At 42.0% G+C, this 17,463-nt stretch overlaps 1 protein-coding gene across 1 annotated transcript in view; it reads left to right on the top strand.

The window, feature by feature from the left end:
• Window positions 1-17,463, top strand: part of LOC142303441 (solute carrier family 23 member 2-like) — a 511,942-nt gene that overhangs the window by 155,420 nt on the left and 339,059 nt on the right. The window contains exon 6 of the mRNA XM_075344788.1: window positions 3,508-3,625. Coding sequence (XP_075200903.1) covers window positions 3,508-3,625 — 118 coding nt within the window. The remainder of the gene's footprint in view (window positions 1-3,507; window positions 3,626-17,463) is intronic.

Raw genomic sequence — 17,463 nt, 5'->3', positions numbered from 1 at the left:
AACAACATTCACACCAGACTAGTCACATGGCTATGACGTCATGGAAGGTCCTGTAACCCATGCGGTAACAACATTCACACCAGACTGGTTACATGGCTATGACGTCATGGAAGGTCATGTAACCCACAAGGTAACAACATTCACACCAGACTGGTCACATGGCTATGACATCATGGAAGGTCCTGTAACCCACTAGGTAACAACATTCACACCAGACTGGTCACATGGCTATGACGTTATGGAAGGTCTTGTAGTCAGTGGAGGTTACCCGGGGGCACAGCTGACTGTGTCAGCAGACCTGTGTTTGTCTCCTCGCACAGATGTAGCAGAGCTGAAGTGATGCTCGCCTTTGGACTACATCGGAGGGTTTTTTTTTACAGCCCCTGGACCTGAACTGGACCTGATCTGGACCCGAGCGGTAACACAAATCTCGTTTGCAGTTCGGGTTAGTCCATCCCTATTCTTAACTCTATTTTTACCTTGAACATAGTAATCTATTACTACAATTAAACCTGTCTGGAGATTGATTGCAATATTTTCACTCCAATATTCTGGTAAATCCATCCATGAACCATCCAGTTTAACCCCCTTCACCCTCTAACCTGTTTTTACTTTCCTGACCAGGTCAATTTTTTTTAGTATGGCCAGTGTCACTTTATGAAGTAATAACTTTGAAACACTTCAATGAATCCCAGTGATTCTGAGTGTTTTTTCGTGACATATTGTACTTTATGGTAGTGGTAAATTTAGTATAAAAATATATGAAATTTCGCAAAAATTTTGTAATTTTCAAACTTTCAACTTTTATGCCCTTAAATCAGAGAGATATGTCACATAAAATCTAATATAGAACTGTATATAAACTGTTAGTATAAGAAGCTTATGTGTGAGGTAATAATATGTCGGTAAAGAGACAGAAAAAGACAGACAGACAGAGACAGATGGGGAAAGAGACAGAGAGATAGAGACAGACAGAGATAAACTTGGAAAGAGACAGACAGAGACAGACGGGGAAAGAGACAGCCCTGGAAAGAGACAGACCTGGAAAGAGATGAGCAAAGAGACAGATGGGTAAAGAGACAGACGGGCAAAAAGACAGACCTGGAAAGAGACAGACGGGTAAAGAGACAGCCCTGGAAAGAGACAGCCCTGGAAAGAGATAACTGGGCAAAGAGACAGACGGGGAAAGAGACAGACGAGGAAAGAGACAGCCGGGCAAAGAGAGAGCCGTGCAAAGAGACAGCCCTGGAAAGAGACAGCCCTGGAAAGAGACAGCCCTGGAAAGAAACAGACGGGTAAAGAGACAGACAGGCAAAGAGACAGACGGCAAAGAGACAGATGGGAAAAGAGACAGACCTGGAAAGAGACAGACATGGAATGAGACAGACCTGGAAAGAGACAGATGGGGAAAGAGACAGACAAAGACAGACGGGAAAGAGACAGACGGGGAAAGAGAGAGACAGACAGACACACACATAGAGACAGACACAGAGATAGAGAGAGACAGACAGACAGACACAGAGATTGAGACAGATAGACTGATACAAATACAGACAGAGAGATAGAAAGAGACAGACAGAGACATAGACACAGACAGACAAGGAAAGAGACAGACAGAGAGACAGACAGACAGCGACACACAGACAGAGACTGGGAGAGAGACAGAGAGACAGTTACTATCTTGGGCAACGCCCGGGTACTACAACTAGTAGTTAATAATAAATAACATTTACCAAATTTACCAAACCATATTTTAGGGATCACTTCACATTTGCAGTGACTTTGAGAGGCCTACATGACAGAAAATACCCAAAAGTGATACCATTCTAAAAACTGCATCCCTCAAACCGCTCCAAGAAGTTTATTAACCTTATAATTTATTGTGTAATTTCTCCTGACTACAGAAATATTCCACATATGCAGGAAAACTACTGTTTTGGTGCATGGCAGGGCTTGGAAGGGAAGGAGCGACATTTGACTTTTGGAACACAAAATTGGCTGGAATCGATAGTGGATGCCATGTTGCGTTTGCAGAGCCTGTGATGTGCCTAAATAGTGAAAAACCCACAAGTGATGCCATTTTGGAAACTCAACCCTCAAAGAAATTATCTAGATTTGTGGTGAACATTGAACCCCCAGATGCTTCACAGAATTTTATAAACTTGAGCTGTGAAAATAAAAAAAAATCATATTTTTAGCCCAAAAATGTTCTTTTAGCCCCAAATTTAGCATTTTCACAATGGTAAGAGGCGAAAACGGACCATACAATTTGTTGTGCTATTTCTTCTGAGTACACCGTTATTCCATATATGGTGTAAAACTACTGTTTAGGGGCATGACAGGCCTCAGAAGGGAAGCAGCGCCATTTTGGCCTGAATAGATAGCAGAAGGCATGTCACCTTTGAAGAGCCACTGACATGCAAACCAGCAGAAACTCCCACAAGTAACCCCATTTTGGAAAATGAATTCATGTAGGTGATTAGTTAGCATTTTTAACCCACACACGATTCACAGAATTGTATAACATTGGACTGAGTAAGTGAAAATTACTATTTTTTTCACTAAAAAGTTCCTTTTGACCCAGTTTTTTAGTTTTTAAAGAGTAATGGCAGAAAATAAACAATATATTTTGTTAAGCAATTTCTCCTGAGAACATCAATACCTCATATGTGGTCAAAAACAATTTCTGAGGGACAGTGCAAAGCTCAGAAGGAAAGGAGCACCATGCTATAGTACAAGTCATGCTGTAATGGTTTGTGGGTGTCATGTCATATTGGCAGAGCCCATGAGGTGCCAGAACAGTAGAACCCCTCATAAGTGATCTCACTTTAAATACTACCCCACTCAATGAATTCATCTAGGGGAGCAGTGGTAATATTGACACCAGAGATGTGCGCACAGAACTTTATTCCATTGGGCGGTGAAGAAAAATAATTATATTTTTTCCACAAAAAAATTATTTTAGCCCCAAATTTTACATTTACAGAAAAATGGAAAAAAGTGGCAACACAATTTCTGCTTAATACCCCATATGTGGCGATAGAGTACTGCTTAGCCACACGGTCAGACTCAGTATGGAAGGAGGGCTATTTGACTCTTGAAATACAAAAAAAGGTTTGAACATGCCTCAGATTTAAGAAAATCTGTTGGACAATTTCTAGCTGTGTCAGATATCAGTCTAGATGAACATAAGGATAGTTATGTAAACTATATGTTTGCCATATTCTACTTTCCAGTGTGATCATATCCTAAATTGCAACTATTTTAATGACTAAATTTGTACAACCAGCAGATTGCATGTATACACAAATACTTTACACTTTCCTCCCTCTTGTCATTCTCCACGCTCAAAACTTGAGATTCAGTTCCTGTTTTTAAAGTGTTTTAATGTAGAAAACATTTCCTATATTTTGTGAATATTTGAAAATCTAGACAAGATAACATATTGGAAATAAAAGCCAATGAGATTTCTCTTCTAATTTTTGTTGTCTTTTTGTTGTTTTGCAGAACCATTGTCTTAATTATAATATTTTCACAATATTTGAGACAGATAGAGGTACCCATTATATTATATAGCAAAGGAAAATGGAAAATCAGCAAGTATCCTGTTTTCAAGTTATTTCCAGTAAGTTATACAATTGAATTACTCATATACCTCCTGAACTTATGCCCCTGTCAATGGGCACGAATGAATTGTGTATAAAACTTAATTCTTACTCCATGTTTTTTGTATTTAGCTTTATCCTTAAAGAAAATGTTAACCTAATAAATGTAGGCAATATATATGGGATGGCCTAGCTGTTGAGTAGGGAGCTGAAGTCAGCAGACCATATCCAGATGAGTAAAGTTGCCTGCGGAGCTGGAATCTAGATGGACAGCATTAAGGAGGTCTTCATGAGAGACCCGGTTTAACCCCACCTTGATCCCAACAAGCAGATTCTCTTGAATGTATAGTACAGACCAAAAGTTTGTACGCACTTTCTCATTCAAAGAGTTTTCTTTATTTTCACGACTCTGAAAATTGTAGATTCACATTGAAAGCATCAAAACTATAAATTAACACATGTGGAATGAAATACTTAACAAAAAAGTGTGGTGGATTTATTCTAAATTGAAGACATACTGAACCGGCATGGCTACCACAGCATCTTGCAGCGGCATGCTATTACATCCGGTTTGCGTTTAGTTGGACCATCATTTATTTTTCAATAGGACAATGACCCCAAACACACCTCCAGGCTGTGTAAGGGCTATTTGACTAAGAAGGAGAGTGATGGGGTGCTACGCCAGATGACCTGGCCTCCACAGTCACCAGACCTGAACCCAATCGAGTTGATTTGGTGAGAGCTGGACCGCAGAGTGAAGGCAAAAGGGCCAACAAGTGCTAAGCACCTCTGGGAACTCCTTCAAGACTGTTGGAAGACCATTTTCGGTGACTACCTCTTGAAGCTCATCAAGAGAATGCCAAGAGTGTGCAAAGCAGTAATCAAAGCAAAAGGTGGCTACTTTGAAGAACCTACAATATAAGACATATTTTCAGTTGTTTCACACTTTTTTGTTAAGTATTTCATTCCACATGTGTTAATTCATAGTTTTGATGCCTTCAATGTGAATCTACAATTTTCAGAGTCCTGAAAGTAAAGAAAAATCTTTTTGAATGAGAAGGTGTGGCCAAACTTTTGGTCTGTACTGTAGTTGCCTTTTCTATTGGTGCTGGGGCAGTTCTCCTGCAAAAAACATCTTCGGGGAAATCTGCCTCTTGCATTTTTATTTCCAAACTGTTCTCAATGCCTATGCAAAACTATACTATTGGAGATCAATAGCTTATAGCTGATAAGCTGGAGCTCAAGGAGTGGCAACATCTACTGGAGGGCACAAGCTCTACGCTAAAAATGTACGCAGATCATAAGAATTTGACCTTTCTACAGTCCATCCAATGGTAGAATCCTTGTCAGGCCATATGGGCTCTTTTCTTCTCTTCTTTTAACTTTAAATTACAATTCAATCTTGCAGAGTAGAATGTCAAAGCAGATACTCTATCCTTCAATATGTCCTATGTCATGGAGGTACATCTGCACCTCATTACTCTGAACCAGGATTATTGAAGCAGCACCTTTCCATTTTAAAGACATTCTTCTCGGCAAAACCTTTGTCCGTATGGCTAGATGGGGGCAATTCTGACCTGCGGACACAAATGCAACTTAGCAGGTTATACACAGCATTGAACTGATTGCTCATCACTTCTGTTGGCCCTCGTTGGTCAAGGATTACTGTGACTTCGTTGTCACCTATTCGCACTGTTCCAGAAACTAGTCTTCCAGGTACAAGCCTGCTGGTCTTCTTCAACCCCTGCTGGTTCTTTATGCTCCCTGGCAACATATTGCTATGGACTTCATTACGGACTTGCCTTTAACCAAGGCTTACGACATCATCTGGGTAGTGGTGGATCGATTCTCTAAGCTGGCCAACTTCATTCTTCATTCTCTTTAAGTCTTCTGCACACCCCTACGCTTGGCACCAGTTCTTCCAACATGTTCTTTGCCTCACATACATCCTCTCCACACAGTCTCTGACAGTAGAGTCCAGGTCACGACAAGATACTGAAAAGCCCTTTCCAAGTTGCTTAATATTCAGCTGGATTTTTCCTCCGCTTACCATCCATAGACCAACTGACAAATGGAACAAGATAATCACATCCTCAAAAAATACATTTGCTATTTTATTTCTGGCCATCAGGATCACTACTCCCCTGGGCAGCGTTCTTTTTAAAACAATCACATTGAAGAGTCCTTTGGATCATCTACATTATTCAATGTATAATCTCAACACCCTCAAATGGCCTCTCCTAGCTTCCTCTGGTGTACAGTACATGCAACAATATAACAGTAGCAATATATACAGTATATTATACCTACTTGTCATCGTTTAGTTATACGCTCCCCCTTTGTTAGGTGAGATTCTAGTCATATCCACGGCACAGTGCAATAGTTGCTACAACAAAAAATATCTTTTTATATACATCAGTGCACTTATACTATGCATTCGGCACTTTATAGATTTGTACTTTACTGTTTATGAAATTGTTTGCAATGTAACCATTAATTCTTGTCCTTATACTTTAATACCTGATCAAAAATTGTGGTACGGCTATTTTTTCCATGTCCCTTTATTAGCGCCGTTGCTGTTTTTTAAACTTTGATTTTAATACATTATCGATAAAAAATATATCTTTTACTATGGCAACCAGTAGGTTTATTTTTTCTAGGTTTATTTGTCCCGCTATTGTCTAAATATACCATTGATGAAGCTTTGCTATATGGGAAACTGTTTCCTTTAAACTAGACTTTGTGATATTCTTTCTGGGACGTTGCATTAAATTTCATGAAATTAGCTGCTTTCATATGAATTGTAACATTTTGTGATTCAATGAGGTATCAGAGTGTAACTTAATGTAATTTTGTGTTGCTGAGCGGGCCTCTCAGTGCCTTGCAGCTCTGACATCTTATACAGTGCATGATCACACCATGTACAGTGGTGGTCAGTACCTGGACCATCACAGATCAGTGGTTCCCAGTGGAGCACAGTTTGTATGGGAGAGCTATTATCCATCTTCAGTCTCACTGGGTAAGGCTTTCTCTCCTGTAGGGTGTAAGCTCTTATGGTCAGTGGGTTCCTCTCTCTCTCTCTCTTGGAATGTGTAAGCTCTTATGGTCATCAGGATTCTTTTTCTCACTGTAAAATGTAAACTCTTATGGTCAGTGGGGTCCTCTCACTCTCTCTGTAGAGTGTAAGCTCTTGTGGTCAGCAGGGTCCTCTCTCTCTCTCTCTCTCTCTCTCTCTCTCTGTAGAGTGTAAGCTCCTATGAATAACAGGGTCCTCTCTCTCTCCTGTAGAGTATAAGCTCTTATGGTCAGAAGGGTGCTCTCTCTCTCTATCTCTATGTCCTGTAGAGTATAAACTCTTGTGATCAGCAGGGTCCTCTATCTCTCTCCTGTAGAGTATAAGCTCTTATGGTCAGCAGGGTCCTCTCTCTTCTGTAGAGTGTAAGCTCTTATGGATAACAAGGTCCTCTCTCTGTCCTGTAGAATGTAAGCTCTTATGGTCAGAGGGGTCCTCTTTTTCTCCTGTAGAGTGTAAGCTCTTATGGTCAGCAGGGTCCTTTTTTTCACCTTAAAGATGTAAGCTTTTATGGTCAGCAAGAATTTCTCACTCCCCTCTCCCCCACATATACTTTCCAAACAATTACAATCTTCTACAGTATTGAGATTCACGCAATTCTATTCCTCCCAAATTTTTGGGGACAATTTAGCACAATTAGCGAATTTGAATTTAAAAAAATCAGTTTATCTCTAATAATAAGATTAGGACATACAGTAGTTAAAATGCCAACATTAATTAAAAATAATAGTTTATAACAGAATAACCAATATCTTCACTGAATGAAGTTTGGAGAAAATTTTTGGTGAGATTGTTCAATACCAACTGCATACATTATTCAATAGACTCCTTAGAACGAGGCTCGTGTACTTAATTTAACAAATTGATGACAGAATGGCTGTACAATAATGATATTAGAATGATCATTTTAGTCTATGAGTCCAGCTAAATAGTGAGAGAGCTCAAGAGTCAGTGTACTCAGTTTCCCTCCACTTGGGCTGACTGACAACTGACACTTGTACTGAGCAGTGAGACATCTCTGCAGCAGGGAGGAGGGCAACTGAGGGGCTGTCAATCAACATTGATGGGTTGAGATTTCCTAACTTTCCTAAAGGATTATACTGTCATTTTGGCATGTATTGTCAGATTCATCAGGTCTAAAAGAGATATTTAATAATGAAGCTGTTTGTATTGTGAAATATGTCGACTAATACACTTTTAGGGTATGGTCCCACAATCAGGATTAGCGTTGTGTACACAACTTATTTTTGCTGCTTCCAAAATGCTGTAATGTACAATACAAGCACAGTGGATGGGATTTATAGACATACCATGTCCACTGTGCTTCTTTTATACGCAGCCTAAACTGACCTGCAGGGCCGCATTCTGAGCAGCACCATGTCAATTTATTCTTGCAGAGACGTGGGTGTTCTCAGTGGGAGAACACAGCGAAAATATGCTGCGCCCAGAATCCTGATCGTGGGCACGAACACTGCGTCCTGCAGAGAACACTAGAGTCTCCACAAGATTCTAAAAAGAAGTGTCTTCCTGATCGAGGCAATGTAAAATGTTTTCACTTTTGTGTATCATACAGTATCATACAGTAGAACGTCTGCCAATACTGAGTCTTTATCCGCTACCATCTGGTTCTCTATACAAATCAGTTTAAATCAACTTAATTGTTGATTTGGGAGATAAAAATGTTTATTTTAATTGTAGAAGTTTAGAATATATCATTTTTAGTTTGCCAGATCTTAACCCCTGGATAAAAATACATGATGACTAAGCTAGTAAAATTGTGTATTGGATTGATCAAACTTCAGCTATATCCAGCAAGCTTAATGGTAGATATTCAGAAAATGCATTTATTTACATTAGAATATTGGAAAGTGTTACTTTTTGTGGCCTGACAGAGTGTTCTTACTGAAAAGAGCATGGTATTTTACTGCATTACTACTGTAGGCCTTGTAAACTAGGATCTCCATTCCTGTATGGTGCACTTATATAGTGCTGGGTAGCCTGCCTAGTCTAATAGTATGGGCATCATTAATAGGCTGTAAGCAAGACACTGTACACCTACATGTGTGAACTGCCCCCTATACAAGCCATTTTTATGCAATTTTAATACTATGCCATCACCTCCTCCATGGAGTGGCAGTGTGTGAGTGGTTGCTCCATCAGTGTTTTGCACTTGTTGATTCCATCTTTATTAAGGTGTTTTGCTGCATCCTGTTAGTGCATTTGTTCCTATGGGCTGGGCAGGTGTTGAAGCGAGGCTGGCAGGCAGTAGTGGCGGTACGTTCAGGGGTTATCAGGAAGCAACACGGCTGGTGATTAACCCCATGTCTCCCTGTCTGTGCTCCAATTGAAAAGGGGGTTCTGTGCCTGGCACTCTGCGTTCCATTCTTTTGCAGACAAAGTAATTGACACACGGGGAAGTTTTTCTTTTCCAACACAACTTTACTTATAACAGGGTTCTTCTCCATTATTGCGACACCACATTCACAGTATTTCAGGACACCGACATGGGTCACACAGGGGTTCTTCTCAGACTTCACTTCTACAGGTATACGGTATATCTCGGCGGCCGGCCGCTTCCCTGGCACTCAGGTACCTTCAGGCTCTCCCATGTCCCTCATCCCCCTAGCTAGCATAACTCTTGCAGAGCCCAGTTCATTCCAGCTCATGAACCCCTTCATGCCACCCACAGGGACTTGCATTCTGCCTGAAGGGGCCCACAGTGTACTCTTCCTCAGACTACTGTTTCTGGCCAAGACCAGAACTACCCTTCTCTGGAGGGTGCAACTGGCCATCGGCTGCCAGGGGGGTTCGTTGGGCAATAGCAGCAGGGGAACGGCCGATCGGCTGGATAAAACCCAAAGCAGGGGACATAGTTAGACACGATCCTACAGCTCCAGGATCCCACGTTCCACTGGTCCTGGATTGACCCTTAGGGTCCAGTAATTTGCTCTAATCGGGGCTTCACCTCATATCTCCCACAGGAATGGTATCCTTCTCCTCTCAGGGACTCTCCTGCCCTTTGCTTCCTGGGATTTCCTTTTTGACTCTCTTGCTCCACCTCACTAACCCTTTCCTATCCCACAGGACCAGGGAAGTGGTCGAGCACACCATGGCCATCTTGTGGTCATATAATAAACATACGCAGTAATGCACAGTAAAACAGTAGGACTACATATCACAGCCAGTCTGTAGGTCTGGGGTGGGCAGAGCCCTGCACCTCCCTACACAGGTAAACACTGTTGCCGTTTGTTTCTGTGAAATTTTCTGAATTTTTGAGGGAACATTTAATGCCTCTTTTTGTAGTTTAGCACGGTATGTTACTACATCAAAGTGGCATGGAAACATCATTTAACAAGTCGGCATAATTGCATTGATACCATACTTATTTATTACCTAATTTAGGTTGTGCTGCTATACTCTGAGACCGACTTCCTTATTATTACTTTTATGGAGCAATAGGGGGGGCTTGTTCTTTGCATGGAAAGCAGTAGTTTTTATTGGTACCATTTTGGGTTAATAAGTAGCAAAAGATCTTGTATGAACCCCACTAAGGAGTAAGAACCTTGAATAGCAAAGGGGTAATCTCAAAGAACCAAAATATTCAGACTAAAACATAACTTTTATTATGTGCTCATTAATAAGTGATAAAAGATCACTATATAAAACCGTGAATCTAAAAAAACTGACACATATACTACTTGGTCACCAAGCTCAATTGGACCAGAGTAGCATGTTAGGCACTCAAAAACAAACATCCCATAATGTACCAATTAACACCATCAAATGGTTGGGCAGACCCCAGATCACCCATATAGAAGGAGCCGCCTCCAAGTAGAGTGATTGGGTTTTAATATAATGGGACTATATTGGATAACACCAAAGCTTTTTTATACAACCAAGATCCCACCCTTCTCAGCATTAAGAAAAGGAATGGTCTTACCATATACAGATACAGATGGGCATATTAACAATTCAAGCCAAGGCTTCACTTTGGTTACCATCTAGTGGAGTTTATAGATACCAGAAGTCGCCTTTTGAAAAGCTTGCTAGAAAGCTGCAGAAAAACGCATCTTCACAACGCATTTCATAGTAAATACTCATCAGGATACGTTTTTGTGCTTGTTAATCGTCACTCATTGGTGTTACACGCTGCGATGTCGGTAACGGCGCCGGATGTGCGTCACTACCGACGTGACCCCGACGATATATTGTTACCGATATCGCAGCATGTAAAGCACCCTTAAGTAGTCAAAATGTCTTAGACTATGTGCGCACATTGTGTAATTTCATGCATTTATGCTGCGTATTGCACTACAGCGTAAAAGCATGCATCCTGCGTCCCCAGCACAATCTATGAAGATTGTGCATAATTCATCCGCACATTGCATTTGAGAGCGCAGTGATTTGCATGCTGAAATTTTGATCCAAATCGCTGCGCTCAAAAAAGCAACATGTCACTTATTTCGTGCGCTTTGGATGCTGCTCCCACTCTGTCTATGGGAGAGGCTGCATCCCGAGCGCATGAAATCGGCATCTATTCTGCAGACACACTGCATCCATTACGCAGTGTTTCTGCAGCAAATTGAGGCGCACAGGTGTGCAGACAAATCGCTGCAGAATATTTGTCTCGGCAGTACGCAACGTGCGCACACAGCCTTAGGCCCCCTTCACACGTCCGTGTCTCCGGTACATGTTAGGTCTGTTTCCGTATGTACCGGAGACAAGGACACACGTACTCCAATGTTATTCAATGTATGGAGTTACACGTGCGTTTTTCCATAAAGTGCATGTGTCCGTGTGTGTGATACGTTATTTTGTCCGTAAAACACGGATGCATGTCCGTTTTCTGCACGGAACACGCACACACGCACACAATGAAAGTCTATGGGTCCGTGAGTACACGTACGTGAAACGGATGCATCTCCGTATGGTCCCTGTACGCTTTGTGCTTTTTTGAAGTGATGTCGTCAATCTTTTTTTTCTGTGTATGTTAGTCAATCTCCCTCAGTCCGTCGGTCGGTCTCTCTCTGCCTGTCAGTCTCTCTCTCTTGTCTGTCCTTCTCTCAGTCCATCGGTCAGTCTCCCCCCTCTCTCATACTCACCGTTCCCCGATCACTGCCGTGACGCTGCACAGCTGTTAAAAAAACTCCGGCGGCTTTTACTATTTTGAAAAAGCCAGCCGCTCATTATTCAATCTCATATTCCCTGCTTTCCCCGCCCACCGGCGCCTATGATTGGTTGCAGTGAGACACGCCCCCACGCTGAGTGACAGCTGTCTCACTGCAACCAATCACAGCCACCGGTGGGCGTGTCAATATTGAGCAGTAAAAAAAAAAAAATAATTAAAAAAAAACGACGTGCGGTCCCCCCCAATTTTGATACCAGCCAGGGTAAAGCCAAATGGCTGAAGGCTGGTATTCTCAGGATGGGGAGCTCCACGTTATGGGGAGCCCCCCAGCCTAACAATATCAGCCAGCAGCTGCCTGGAATTACCGCATCCATTAGATGCGACAGTCCCGGGACTGTACCCGGCTCATCCCGATTTGCCCTGGTGCGTTGGCAATCGGGGTAATAAGGAGTTAATGGTAGCAGCCCATAGCTGCCACTAAGTCCAAGATTAATCATGACAGGCGTCTCCCCGAGATACCTTCCATGATTAACCTGTAAGTTAAAGAAAATAAGCACACACAACGAAAAATCATTTATTTGAATTAATAAACAAAAAAAACGACCCTCGTTCACCACTTTATTAAGCCCTGAAAACCCCTCCAGCTCCGGCATAATCCACGGAGATCACGCGACGCTCTCAGCTGTGCTACATGAAGGTGACACGAGCTGCAGTAGAACACCGCCGCTCCTGTCAGCTCCACGCAGCAACTGAGGTGAGTAGCGTGATCAGCGATGATGTCACTCAGGTTACTCGCTGCCACCACTGGATCCTCCACCTGTGACAGCCAGTCACCCAAGTGACAGCGATGAAGTAACAGGTGAGTTGCGGTCTCGGGTATAGGATCCAGCTAGCCTCGGGTAACCTGAGTGACAGCAGCGCTAATCGCACTGCTCACTTCAGTCACTCAGGGGATTAGCGGTCACCGGTGAGTCCTTCACGGGTGACCGCTAATCAGTACACGACACAGACAGAGCCGCGGGATAACAATGAAGTCGGGTGAAGTTCACCCGAGTTCATTCTCATCGCGCCTTGCTGTCTGTCTGCTGTCAGCGGGCATATATCAACGTCATTGTGCATCACACACGGAACATTTCACACGCACACACGGCTAGCATACACAATCCCACGGATGTCACACGTACCAGAAAAACGGACAAAAAAAACGGAACACGGACCCGAAAAACGGCTTGTAAGACACGCACGTGTTTTTCACGGACGTGTGAAGGGGGCCTTAGACTGTATGAAGCTAGTGTACTTACTTTGAAAATCCATATCAGAATACTAGTTCAAATGCAATCTCTTAACTTAAAATGATCATTTTAATATTAAAATTATATAGCCATTCCTAAATGAAATAAGAATAGCAATCTCATCAGGTTTAACAGATCTGTTTTACAATATGTGCAGTGTGCATTATTAAATTTGGTGGCAGATTTTCTTTAAAGTAGGTCCAAACAGCAGTGGAATAAGTTGAACTCATACTAATCAATGGTAACCCGATCTGCTCCTTTTCACTCATTTTTTCATTGTACACGTAGTGAAGCAATGAATAGATTCAGGAATGCCATGTAGTTTTACCCTGTCTTGGATCTCATCCGTAAAACCTTATTATGCAGGTGAGTTACATAAGGAATTGCATTTTGACTAGAGGTGAGCAAACCTGAGGTTCGGTTTTCAAACCGAACACCAAATTTAAAAATCAAGGTTCAGGTTTGGGGTTCGGATGCTTTGTGTGGAAGCAAAACTTGTGTGAGCGGTGCCGTGCTCAGGTACGCTTGGTGCTCAGCCCTGTAAGAGCCGCTTGCAGTGTTTGAATGGCTTGTACTGGAGCACAACAGCGTGATCACGTGTAGTGTGCAATAAAAAAAAAAGTTTGAAACCTCACCCACCCTCTCCCGGAAGTGATCTGCTTATGGCAGGCTGTATATATGCGGAGACTCAAACTGCCAATCAGTGACCTGATACAGAGTTTGGGTCAAGCTCAAGCTTGTGAAGTTAGGCTCATTTGCTGCCAGCGAACCGAGCCTTAATGGAACCGCTCATCTATAATTTTGACCTGTCAATGTAAGGAATGTTTTAAGCAATATTTTTAGTTTGTTCCAGCTTTTGTTTGCCTTTCTTTTAAACTGCCAAAACGTATTTGTAACAGAGTTGAAATTTTCAAATTTCAAATAATTGAAATAATAAAAACATTATTTGCATCAAAATGCCAGTCTTGCTAAATCATTAATTGAAAATTGTGCAACAGTGTGAGGTGTCCGAGGACAGCATCCAACACTTTCAAGCTCTTTAATACAAACATAGTTTTAGTAATGTCAAAATGACCTCAAGCCATCTGGTTAGGGGAAAAAGGTTGGCAACCATTCGTAACCAACTTAGCCTACATAAGAACACATGGCATTAACTGACTTTTTAGGATTTATATTTAATAAAAATTCTCCAAAAATGATTCCTTTTTGAGGCAGATGCCTGCCTTGCTGGTGTATATACATAGGCAGTGTGTACATGGAAGTAGCCATAACCTTTTAACAAGCAGTCAAAATTATCCCACTTTGGAGAGAGGCCTCTGTAATTGTAGTGAAGCTTCTTTCAGAAAAAAAATCGTATCTTATGGGTAATATGTTATATACCATAGTTGAAGGAGTTTTGGTGCCTTGTCCATCTGTAATGAAGAACCCTCACATGGGTGGACCCATGGAGGAGCGTTATGCTCCACCTCATTCCCAATGATGGAATACATATTATGGATAGATAAGTTGCCTTATGTTGACATAAGTTGGAAACCTAATCCAATTGGACTTGTGCACATTCTAAACCATGTCCCAGGGAGCAGCAAAGAACTTTTCTTAAATAGTACTACTAAGTATTGAGCTTTAGGGGCACTTTGCACACTACGACATCGCAGGTGCGATGTCAGTGGGGTCAAATTGAAAGTGACGCACATCCGGCATCGCAAGCGACATCGTAGTGTGTAAAGTCTAGATGATATGATTAACGAGCGCAAAAGCGTCGTAATCGTATCATCGGTGTAGCGTCGGCGTAATCCATAATTACGCTGACACGATGGTCCGATGTTGTTCCTCGCTCCAGCAGCAGCACACATCGCTGTGTGTGAAGCCGCAGGAGCGAGGAACATCTCCTACCGGCGTCACTGCGGCTCCCGTAGGATATGCGGAAGGGAGAAGGTGGGCGGGATGTTTACATCCCGCTCATCTCCGCCCCTCCGCTCCTATTGGCCGCCTGCCGTGTGACGTTGCAGTGACGCAGCACGACCCGCCCCCTTAATAAGGAGGCAGGTCGCCAGCCAGAGCGACGTCCCAGGACAGGAGAGTCCATGTGAAGCTGCCGTAGCGATAATGTTCGCTATGGCAGCTATCACAAGGATATCGCAGCTGCGACGGGGGCGGTGACTATCATGCTCGGCATCGCAGCATCGGCTTGCGATGTCGCAGCGTGAAAAGTACCCCTTAGAGTGATGTACATCCCCTTAAAATGCCCATCATATATCATAGAGGAAGATGAGTGAGGGCCTGACTGTGAAAGAGGATTATCAAATATTTTGTTTGTTAAATGAATACGTTATACCTTTTTCACAAGCTTCCCCAAAATTTTCCATATTTTGGTAACAACAACCATTTTATTGTTTTCTAAATGAAGAATTAATATTTTTTTTTCAAAATGTACAAAAATCATCCCTTTGTCAGGGTGCAGGAACAAGTTTGCTGAAATTGACAAGCTTTTTTACAAGCCATGCAAAAATTATCCCTATTATACTAGTGTCAGAAACAGTCTTGATATTTGCAAAATGAAGAAATAATATATTTTCATCAAGATATCTAAAAATTACTTATCTTTTCTTGGGAGCAGGAACAGGTTTGCTGTGTTGAAGTGTTAAATAGAATTGGAAGTGTTAACTAGCATTGTTCCAGGCAAATGGAACCTTTTGGGCCCCTTAGGCTCCAGGGCCCGGTGAGATTGCAATCCCTTCACCTACTGTAGCTACACCCCTGCTTTTCTTTGCATGATGCTCTGCCTGTCATCCCACGAGCCATGGAGCTTGCGGCTTGGCACACTCACTAACCCATTTGAGGTCCTAGTTGAATCTATTTCTCCACCAAGCTGCAATGGTTGGTTTTCATAGTCAGCATTGTTGTAATCATCATGAAATTCAATCTCACTGTCTGAAGCTGCCTTGTCCCTTGCCTATGCCTGACATAACTCAATGTATAACTTCACATATGTATCTGCTACTTCTCTCCTCCTTTACTTCCTGCTGCATGTTAAATTGTCACTGAAGATTCCCAACATGTCCAAGGCAGTGATGACCATGTTGAAGTTGCTGTTCTTTATTCCATGTTGCATTTTGGTGTGTATTTTGCAATATAAATATAAGAAGGATGACATAATTTAGTTGTCCTTACTTAATTTAGTAGCCTCTTAGAAGGAATTTAGTAGGTGACATGTGCTCCTCATCAGCTGCTAAAGGTTGATTTCAAAGCAACCCAAGCTTCAGTTTGTTTTCCATGTGATATAATGCAGCATGAATTTATGGTGCGTCTGCAGACTTGTCAACATAAGCTGCGGTGAATTCCATCACTTTGTAACATTGAAAATCAAGAGGTGTTCAGACCTCTCTGTTTTTACAAAGCCTAGACACTTTTCTGGCCATAGCCCCCGCCCACCACCTTCTTTAACCGCTTCAGGACCGCCGACAGTATATAAAGGTCCGCATCTGCTCGGCTTTTTGCAGATCTGACGTTTATCAATGATCTGCATTCAGGAAGGGATTGCGGTCCCCTGCATGCTGCCATCACCAGGTTTCCGGTGCAGAATGGAAGTTCTGCCCTGAGACATCATCAGGATCTGATTGGATCAGGACCTGGCGATGTTAATGCTTTGCGATCGTCTATCTGCTGTGATCAATAGTGATCACAGCACATAGACATTTCAGAGGTACAGAGAGCTGCTTCTCTTACCTCTCCCGGGTCTCCTGTGTCACAATCACGCAGGACCTAGGGCTGTCATGGCAACCGGAGGTCACATGACTCCGGGTCTGCCATCTATGGTGGCCTGTTAGATCCAGCCTACAGCTGGATGTGACAGTCGATCTGCAGCCTGACACTGCCAGTATAATGCATTGCTGTGCTGCTGCATGGCAATATCAGCGATCAGACTAAGAAAAGTGAAAGTCCCACATAGGGACAAGGTAAAAAAAGTACAGAAAAGTAAAAAAAACTTTCAAAATATAAAAAACAAAAAAAAATACAAAAAAATTATACCCAGAAATACATTTATTTATATAAAAACAAAAATAACCTGGTCTATAAAACTGTCACACTGTTTAACCCCTTCAGTGAACAGTTTTAAAAAAAATGCATCAAAAGATGAGTTTTCATCATACTGTAGAAAAAGTAGAATAAAACGCAATCAAAAAGTTGAATACAAATAAAATTGTATTACTGAAAACTACATCTTGTCCTGCAAAAAACGACCCGCCACACAGCTCCATCAGTGGAAAAATAGAAAAGTTACAGCTCTGAGAATATATCAATGCAATAAAAATTCTATTTTATAAAAAAATGTTTTTATTGCGTAAAAGTGGCAAAATATAAAAA

Source organism: Anomaloglossus baeobatrachus, chromosome 4 (genome assembly GCF_048569485.1).
Source record: "Anomaloglossus baeobatrachus isolate aAnoBae1 chromosome 4, aAnoBae1.hap1, whole genome shotgun sequence".
Taxonomy (NCBI): domain Eukaryota; kingdom Metazoa; phylum Chordata; class Amphibia; order Anura; family Aromobatidae; genus Anomaloglossus; species Anomaloglossus baeobatrachus.
This window is presented reverse-complemented; position numbering and strand designations above follow the sequence as displayed.